A 10,712-nucleotide genomic window follows, 5' to 3' on the forward strand; every position below is an offset into this window, starting at 1 on the left:
TGAGGTCAAAACTGGACTGAGTCTCTACACTGTTGTTCAAGTACAGGTCAGACCAGACTGTGTCTCCATACTGTTATTTAGCTTCAGGTCAAAACTGGACTGTGTCTACACTGTTGTTAAGTACAGGTCAAAACCTGACTGACTCTACACTGTTGCTCAAGTACAGGTCAAAACTGGACTGTGTCTCTACACTGTTGTTCAAGTACAGGTCAAAACTGGACTGTGCCTCTACACTGTTGTTCAAGTACAGGTCAAAACAGGACTGTGTCTATTAACACTGTTGTCCAAGTACAGGTCAAAACAGGACTGTGCCTCTACACTGTTGTTCAAGTACAGGTCAAATCTGGACTGTGACTCTTCACTGTTGTTCAAGTACAGGTCAAAACAGGACTGTGACTCTTCACTGTTGTTCAAGTACAGGTCAAAACAGGACTGTGCCTCTACACTGTTGTCCAAGTACAGGTCAAAGCAGGACTGTGCCTCTACACTGTTGTCCAAGTACAGGTCAAAACTGGACTGTGACTCTACACTGTTGTTCAAGTACAGGTAAAAACTGGACTGTGACTCTACACTGTTGTTCAAGTACAGGTAAAAACTGGACTGTGACTCTACACTGTTGTTCAAGTACAGTACAGACTTATTGATGATTCCCATTAGATTTAAGTAAATGAGCTACAAATGACTATCTGATAGGGAGGGTTCTGTAACAGTATTTTCCATGAATTCCATCTTTATTTTCATTCTACAGCTCTTTAGGAGTGATGGTTGGAACTAAAATTTTGAAAATTCCTTGAATCATTTTCTTAGAATAGTCCCTGTATAAATATATGGGTTTTTTTTACATGTGGATGTTGCTTTTGTGCTTACTGAGATATTTTACATGTGTATGTTGCTTTTATGCTTACTGAGGTATTTTACATGTGGATGTTACTTTTATGCTTCATGAGATATTTTACATGTGAATGTTGCTTTTATGCTTACTGAGGTATTTTACATGTGGATGTTACTTTTATATGCTTACTGAGATATTTTACATGTGGATGTTACTTTTATGCATCATGAGATATTTTACATGTGGATGTTGCTTTTATGCTTACTGAGATGTTTTATATGTGGATGTTACTTTTATATGCTTACTGAGATATTTTACATTTGGATGTTACTTTTATGCCTCATGAGATATTTTACATGTGGATGTTGCTTTTATGCTTACTGAGATATTTTACATGTGGATGTTACTTTTATGCTTACTGAGATATTTTACATGTGGATGTTACTTTTATGCCCTCAAAGATATGTGAAGTTTCATATGGATCTAGTGAATTGCACTTTTTCTAAATGTACTACAAAACTGAAAATACTCCTGCTGATTTTTGTTTGGTAAATTAGAAATATTTGATCAATTTGTTTTTAAAATAAGTCCATTTTACCACTGGAATTTGTTTAGAATGATGATATTATCATTTAGTTAACCTTTAACCTGTTAAATTTCTAAAATGGACTGTTCCATCATACAATTTGGGCAGTACCACTTATTATACGAAGGGGTGTTCACTGAAAATTTACTGACTGAATAGCGAACAGTGCAGACCATGATCAGCCTGCGGAAGTGCAGGCTGATCTTGGTCTGCACTGGTCGCAAAGGCAGAATAACTTGCCGCCAGCAGAGTAAAGGTTAAAGAGAATAAAATGCATGAAAAGATCCTTTGGAAGCATAGAACACAACCTAGCAACATAAAAGCAGACTCGGTTTGATTGAATCTGTTCATGAGTGGTAATGCAATATGCAACACCCATCACTCATCCTAGTTAAAATGAATGTACTCTGTGATCCAAAAGGAACAGAAAAAATAACAACACTAAATCAAAGTAAGGGGAGTACTTTTACAGCTGCCACACAGCACTTAAAGACTTCTTTTGTGATAGTTGATAAGATATATAAGAAGATCCTTTTAAAGCATAGAATGCAAAAACTTATTATGTAATAGTTGGGTTTTAAAGGGACTTATTTTTTTATCTTCAAAAACGTGGTAATTAAACTAGTAGAAAATGTTATTTCTACAGTGGTATACAACAGAGTTAATGAAACTGGAACTTGCGAACATAGGAGGTAATGTTGCAGACAAAAGGCTACCGGATCAATATGATATATTAACCCTGTAAATTACAGCTTCTATAATTCAGTTTCAATAAAACAATCACAAATGACAAAAAGGGAGATAAACAGAACAATCTTCTTAGATGTTTGACTGTCATGGAAATGACATGAGGCAGTTTCAGCAGTTTTTGTAGTGCTTGTTACTTAAGTACTATATACTTAAGTACTAAATCTATAGCAAAGTTCAGCAAGATAGGAAAGCAAACAACAACTTAGCTGGCATGTTTACTGCACATTGTTTTACCTCCCACAAGATACTAGCATTGTCATGGGTTAACCCTTAGCCTGCTAAATTTTTAAAATGGACTGGTCTATCATTCAATTTTGGCAATACCATTTATTATTCGAAGGGGTGTTCACTGAAAATTTACTGACTGAATAGCAAACAGTGTAGACCATGATCAACCTGCATGGATGTGAGGGCTGATCTTGATCTGCACTGGTCGCAAAGGCAGAATATCTTGCCGCCAGCAGGCTAAAAGATTAATAGATGGTCACATGGTGACTCACCATATTTCTGCAGAGGGACTGCAAATGCTGTAAAATTTTCATTATTAATGAATAGTAATTGTAAAGACACCCTGTTGAAGTTGTCAATATTTTGTAAAAAGGTCATGTTAGCCGGTAAATGATCCACATTCTGATTGTTTGGCCGTGTGGTGTTGAGTTTTCCATCTTTTAGTCGGGCAGGGTTTGTTTTTATGCTTTGGGAAGCGACATGATGTCTGTTGTAAATTTTGATAGGTCAGCTTGGATGAGGATGAAATACTCAACATTTTCTGGTCAAAAAATTGGATGTCTTATCCTCCACATTATAAAAAATTTTGGTTATATAATAGTTGTCTTGCCATCAGAAATATGCTACATTGTGTTATTTGTCATGCATGTCACATGTCCTTATGGGCCCTAAATAATATCAATAAACTTGAACTTGCTACATTTTCTTGACAGTAGGCTAAAAATATGTGGTCGATATTGGGTTTGTTAGTATTAACTTCTGTGGAAATATGTAGGGTCGGCATGATAAATTTGCCTCCCCTCCTCCCTCTATTTATCCCACTCACCCTGTATATTTCTGTACAAGGTCACTAAAAAAAAACAAATTATTTATATTCCTAGTAGACTGACATTTTGCACTGCCGCTGAATTTTATTTTTAGCCATTTGATATATTTTCAGGTTCAGCGAGACACACTATGACGTCTGGAACCTGACGATGTCCTTATATGCCTCGCTTGCTTATGTTATAGCTATAATTATCGGAATGGTGCTCTACTATTCATTCCAAAAGCGGGAAAAGAATGAGGCAGCTGCTCCAACAGAGGCTTTACTTAAGCGAAGGAAGCGTTTCCAGAAAACACCCTCAATATTTGCCGTTCTTGGTATTGAAAGCAATAACAATCGCCGGAATTTCTATGCAATCGAGGACCATTTTTCCAGCTTTAGTGAAGTAAGTAAGGCTTGTGCAAAGGCCGGTCTGGAGCGCTGTGGACTCATAGTTGGAGTCGATTTTACTGCAAGTAACGAATGGCAGGGAAGAAAGACATTTCACGGAAATAGTTTGCATCGCATCATTGGCTCAAAAATATACAATCCATATCAGAAAGTTATACATATCATGGGAAATGCGCTAGAACCTTTCGACGATGATCGAAACATTCCAGCATTTGGATTTGGTGATAGTAACACTTTAGATCAAAGTGTATTTCCATTCCATTCTGATGGATCTCCGTGTAAAGGTTTTGTAGACGTTTTAGAGAGATATAACAATATCGCTACTAGAGTACACCTCAGTGGTCCAACAAATTTTGCTCCATTAATTTATAAAGCAATAGAAATATTGAAAAAAGAATGCCATTATCACATACTTCTAATTATAGCCGATGGGCAAGTTACCGAGGAAGACCGAACAATTGAAGCCATCGTGGCCGCCTCGGAATATCCGCTCAGTATTGTTGTTATCGGGGTCGGCGATGGACCCTGGGAAACTATGGAAGATTTCGATAACTTGTTACCTAAACGGAGATTTGACAACTTTCAGTTTGTGAATTATCATAAAGTGACGGCAAAATCAAGAAAACCCGAAACGACGTTCGCACTTCATGCAATGATGGAGATTCCAGATCAGTACAAAACGATAAAAGCAATGGGGTATCTTGATAAGATTAAGAAAAAAACAGATCTGAGACAAACAGATGTGTGATGCAATTCCTGTGTACCAAAGCATTTTGTGATTTTTTTAGCATTTAAGTTTATGTTTTTTTTCCAGCATTAAAAATGCTAGAACATAATATTATGTGTGAAATTTTGCCTCTTTTCAGTCTACGTATGTCTTGATGAATTTACAGCATATTTATAATGTATAAGAAGCAGCAGTGTATAGTTTTAATTTTGGATTCTTTGGACATTAGAATTTTTGTAAATACTTCAGCATTTTAAAGCATTCTAAAGGTGTTTCTGTTAACCTTTTACTGGACATGAAATAAATGCGATGTGATAGTTTGAAGTAAAAGGCCCAATACCTTTCTCTCGGGTAACTGTTTTAGCAGTATTAATCATGATAGCACTGCACTTTTTGAAACTAATGAATTTATTACATGAAAGGCTGTTATTTTTTAAGCTTTTTATTCCATGATTATAGGGCACGGTTATAATAATTTTCTTTTCATTTCAAATTAGATAGATTTTGCATTTACAGTCAAACTTCATTATTTCGAATTTGACAGGACCAGCAAAATTTGTTCAAGTTATCGGTAGTTCGGGCCATCAAACAATATAGATTATATAGGGATTTGAGCAGGACCTGATGATCGTGGTGTTCGAATTATTTGAGTTCAAGCAAACAAAGTTCGGCTGTATATTGGTTTTAAATATTTGAAACAATTCATAAAATATGGAGAACAATTTACTGTAGATTCAGTAAAATTTCAAAAGATTTATTTTCACTGATATTTATGATCAGAGCTACACATCAATTCAAAACTCTACTAAAGTAGAAACGACCCCATAAGTGGTGTGGGCATATAGATTTGGTCTTGTCCGTGCATATGTGTGTCCATCCATGCATCCGTCCGTCCTTCCGAAGTTCATGACGCGCCTAGCTCGAAAAGTATTTGATACAAATTGATGAAACCTTGCATGAGTGTTTATCATGATATGAACTTGCACACCTCCTATTTTTCGTCTGGCTCCGCCCCCTATTTTCAGAGTTATGGCCCCTGAAATAGTCAAAAATGCACATTTTCACCTTGTGACACACCTAGCTCAAAAAGTATTCGATATAAATTGATGAAACCTTGCATGAGTCTTAATCATGATATGAACTTGCACACCTATTATTTTTCATCTGGCTCCGCCCCCTATTTTTAGAGTTATGGCCCTTGAAATAGTCAAAAATGCACATTTTCACCTTGTGACATGCCTAGGTCAAAAAGTATTTGATATAGATACATGAAACCTTGCATGAGTCTTGATTATGATATGAACTTGTGCACCTCCTATTTTTCATCTGGCTCCGCCCCCTATTTTCAGAGTTATGGCCCCTGAAATAGTCAAAAATGCACATTTTCACCTTCTGACACGTCTAGCTCAAAAAGTATTCGATATAAATTGATGAAACCTTGCATGAGTCTTAATCATGATATGAACTTGCGCACCTCCTATTTTTCATTTGGGTCGGCCCCCTATTTTCAGAGTTATGGCCCCTGAAATAGTAAAAATGCACATTTTCACCTTGTGACATGCATAGCTCAAAAAGTATTTGATATAGATTCATAAAAAACTTGCATGAGTCTTAATCATGATATGAACTTGCGCACCTCCTATTTTTCATTTGGGTCCGCCCCCTATTTTTAGAGTTATGGCCCCTGAAATAGTCAAAAATACACATTTTCACCTTGTGATGCGCCTAGCTCAAAAAGTATTTAATATAAATGGTTGAAAACTTGCATAAGTCTTTATCATAATATAAACTTGCACACCTCTAATTTTTTGGCTGGCTCCACCCCCTATTTTTAAAGTTATGGCCCCTGAAATAGTAAAAAAATGCACTTTTTCACCTAATTATGTGCCTAGCTCAAAAAGTATTTGATGTAAATTCAGGAAACCTTGCTGGAGTTTTTATCGTGATGTGAACTTGCACACTTGGCATTCCTCTTGAGAATCTTAGCTCTTATTACAGAGTTATGGCCCGTGAAATAACCAAAATAGTGGAATTTTTGTTTGTGATGCTCATAGCTCAAAAAGTAAGGGGCCTAGAGTAATGAATCCTTTTCATAAAATGATTGTTGAGGCTATACCCCATTAAGACTGCAAACATTTGAATTATTGGCCCTCATTTATGACAAATGTACCAGTGTGGGGCACACCCTGTGTCCTACAGACACATTCTAGTTTCTGTTTATGTTTACTGTTTTTCCAAACCAGGTCTGCTGATATATTGACTTCTAAAGTTGGTGGTGTAACAATTTTATTTTGTACATTAAGAAGTGGTTTAATGTTTCAACTAGGGATTTGAAATGAAATAAATTCTGTTTGTTAAAATCGACACCGTAAAAATAAATTGCTTCTTTGATCTTAATATGCTTTGAAGAATATTTTATACAGAAACCTATTTCCTTAAAAGTAGTGACAGTTACAGGAGAAATATTTTGTATGTAAAAACAGTCTTAATTTGAGACAAAGTAATTATTACAGATCTAAGACGGTCTGTTGATACCTGCTATTTTATTACATTAAGGACATTAATTAACAGTTTAATTGTGCTATTTAACTCCAGGTCTTTGCATAATACTATTACAACTTGAATCTCGGTATAAGTCTTGTAGGATTTTTTTTTTTCATCTATAAATAAAAAATTTGTAGCAAATATCACATACGAGGTGTGTTCAGAAAGTTCGTGGACAGGGCCAGAAATAAACGTATTTTTTGAGAGACATATCTGTATTTTATATCATTATAAGCAGATTTAAAATTTCAGTGCATATTTAAAAAGTGACAAAATTACATAAAACAGTTTTTGAAGTACATAGTACACAATACATGTACCATCACATGCATGCGGCACTTTGACGTCGTCACGTTCACAACACGACGTCAACATCACATTTTTTCAAAGTACTCCCCACCAACTTGCACGCACTTCCGATGGCGCTGCACCCATTTGTCGTAAACTTCCAGAAACAACTCCTTTTTGTACGAGGCGATTATGGAGCGAACTGAAAACCTCAGCTCATCAATGTCATAGAAGCGCTTGCCGCGTAAATCACCCTTCAGTTTTGGAAAAACGGCGAAATCGATAGGCGCGCAGTCCGGACTGTAGGGCGCGTGCTCCAACCTCTCGAACCCAAGAAAGTCTATTATTGACAAGGTCTCGGTAGCTCTATGGGCGGGGGCGTTGTCGTGGTGGTAAATATAATCCTCAAATTCCTTGCCTTTTTCCGAATTGACTCCGTCAGATCCCGGCGAATGACCTGAAAATACAGAACCAAACACATGTGCAAAAATGTTTTTCCGTTTTTAATATTGAATGTTACTTTTTAATTTTTGAAGCTTAAAATTGTGCACCTTGTTTGCAATTTTGAATTAATATTTCATTATTATTATTAAAATAATATCTATGTGATTTTATCATAATAAACTAACCTTCTGGTAATATTCAGCGTTGACTGTTGTTCCATTAGGTATCGCATGCTGCAGGAGCATCCCTTCTGAGTCCATGAAGAACATGAACATGAACTTCCCAGATGACCTGCAGGTTTTCGCCTTCTTTGGTGGTGGTGACTGAGGGTGTTTCCAAACCATAGACTGTTGCTTTGATTCGGGCTCGTACGGATATAGCCACGTCTCGTCCATAGTTATAACCCGATAAAGAAAATCATTACCCTCTCTTTCATAACGGTCGATGAATACTTTCGACAGTCTAACACGTGTTTCCTTTTCGTTGTCTCGGAGGAGTCGCGGCACCCAGCGCGCGCACACTTTGCCCATGCCAAGCTCCTCTGTTAAGATATCATGAACACCAGTTACGCTAATGCCGGTAATGTCACTGATTTCCCGCACCGATCTCCTCCTGAAATGATTTCGCGCACCTGTTTAACTTCACTCTCGCTTCGGCGAGGCCTCCCTGTCATCTGTTTGTCACTTATATCATCAAGTCCTTCTGAAAATCTTTTATGCCATTTAAACACTAAACTTCTTGAAACGTGAAATTTCCCTTTCTGCATTAATTTATGTGTATCCGTCGGTGTCATGTTTGCACTTACGCAAAACTTTATCACACTGCGCTACTCATTGTGTAACGTAGCTGCCATAGCTGAATATTGTTTGCGATTTGTTTAACGCTAATAGAACGCGCTTCAATGCAGATGACGTTCAAAATAACCACTGAAAACCTTAAATGACGTCACATTTGATATGATACATTTTTTCGCGCATTTTGCCGCTTATGCAGACGACAATAGACAAGGCATACATATGCGTTTTTCTGAAAATAAGAAGTGCCGCGTGCAGGCGAGGTAGTGTTGCTATATCAACGTTTTAGTATACTTGCAGTGATGCAAGGAGCGCCAAAAGTTGAAAATTGATTGTAGACTGACCAAATCAACACATTTGCGTCTTTTTGTAAGGGTAACGTTACACATTTTGTAATGCGCGTCTTGTCCACGGACTTCCTGAACACACCTCGTACAAAGACATCTTTATATACATTATTGTAATTTTCAGTTTTTCCCAATTAAGAAATATTTCAAAGAGCTTTTTCCCAATTCATCCTCTATTAGTTGCAGTCCCAAAATGATGAAGAAAAGGGTCAAATTGTTGTGTCCCATGTTTGTTCATTCTAAAAGAATCAGAAAATTTTGTAACACATACATAGTTGAAAAATGTTTAATTGAGGGTGTTTAGGAATACTTTTTGTCTGTGATGAATTCAGTTTCTAAATTTGATTGACATCTGTAGTAATTCCTTATCTGGACAATAGATATTCATGAGCTGTAAAAATGTTTGAAAATATAGGCAATAAACCCTCAACAAAGATTTATTACTGAATTATATAGCACATTGTTGTACAGTAAATACATTTGGAAAATTTTGATATGGTTTAGTACTTTGCCACTACAGTAATTTCACGTACCAGTAAGTGTCATTTTATTATAACATAAATGTGAACTTAGTACATGAATTATGTCAGCATAATAAATATTATGTAACATTCTGACACGACCCAATTTACTTTCCTGTTAAACAGAGAAAACTGAAACAGGTTTTATTATGCAACAAAAGAACCAGCTTGTATGTCACAGTTATAACGTCCATAGTGGCACGCACACAAAACAGGCAAATATTTGGTGGATGTCATTCAGGATGTAGAAAAGTAATCTTTGATGTTATGTTAGAATCAAAATAAGATATCTCAAACAGTGGTTTTTGCATGAATGAAATAATTATTTGTCCTTCAGATGGGTATTATTATAATCCTTATTATTGCACCCGGATATAATTCATTCACATCTGTACTCCAAACAATGATTTTATTCAACAACAAATGAGCCATGCCATGAGAAAACCAACATAGTGCGTATACAACCAGCATGAATCCAGACTAGCCTGCGCATCCAGTCAGTCTGGTCAGAATCCATGCTGTTCGCTAACAGTTTCTCTAATTCCAGTAGGCTTTGAAAGCAAACAGCATGTATCCTGACCAGACTGCACAGATGCGCAGGCTGGTCTGGATCCATGCTGGTCGCAAACGCACTATATTGGTTTTCTCATGGCGCGGCTCAAATCACTTTCTGTGATATTATATTTCTGAAGTAAATTTTCAAGTTGCTTATTTACTTTCCATATTAACTTGGTCTATAATTACTGAAGAAAGCAGAAATTTTTATGTTTCAGCAGGAAACACTTACAAGATTTTGATAAAAAGAATATTACATTTGTGTCTTTCAACATTGAATTTATTAAATTTATTAAACTCGTTGAATAAAATTGAAAGTTTGCATTTTATTATTATGAAATGACACTCATGTAATATCCTCTATATAATACGTGAGCTGGAATTACCATAAAAGGGCCTATTTACTCATGGACTGCTGAATTCTGTAATATATTTATTAGCTGATAGTGTTTTAGGCAGTAATGCTATTTGCAATATTGTACATACATGAAAACTGTCAGTTATACCATCACTGATCAGACTTTTAAACTATGCAATTGCCATTTACATTTAATCATACAGTTTTCATATCAGTGTGTTTTTGTTGATGAGACAGATGACAAAATGGATGTGATTATATAACTGGTGAAAGATGCATGTATCTGTGAATGATGGATGTTGATATATCTTGCTTTTGATGTGTCATACAGTATGTAACAAAAATGTTTGTTTACCAGATACATCTGTGACATATTGATATTATGTACTTGGATGTTACAGCTCATTTAAACTACTGTAGAATCACTTTATATTGTGGGCTTAACAGTTTTATAGGACATATATATATGTATTTGTGGATTTCTAGTTTTGAAGATAATATTAATGGAAGATATTAACCTTT

At 36.0% G+C, this 10,712-nt stretch overlaps 1 protein-coding gene across 9 annotated transcripts in view; it reads left to right on the top strand.

Annotated features, from left to right (window-relative positions):
- Window positions 1-7,025, top strand: part of LOC123534070 (uncharacterized) — a 56,177-nt gene extending 49,152 nt beyond the window's left edge. For all 9 annotated transcript variants that reach the window (XM_053519394.1, XM_053519398.1, XM_053519396.1 and 6 more), the window contains one exon: window positions 3,337-7,025. In XM_053519394.1, the coding sequence (XP_053375369.1) occupies window positions 3,337-4,360 (1,024 nt within the window). In that variant the 3' untranslated portion in view covers window positions 4,361-7,025. The remainder of the gene's footprint in view (window positions 1-3,336) is intronic.
- The last annotated feature ends 3,687 nt before the right edge of the window (window positions 7,026-10,712 follow it).

Source organism: Mercenaria mercenaria, chromosome 12 (assembly GCF_021730395.1).
Source record: "Mercenaria mercenaria strain notata chromosome 12, MADL_Memer_1, whole genome shotgun sequence".
Lineage (NCBI taxonomy): Eukaryota > Metazoa > Mollusca > Bivalvia > Venerida > Veneridae > Mercenaria > Mercenaria mercenaria.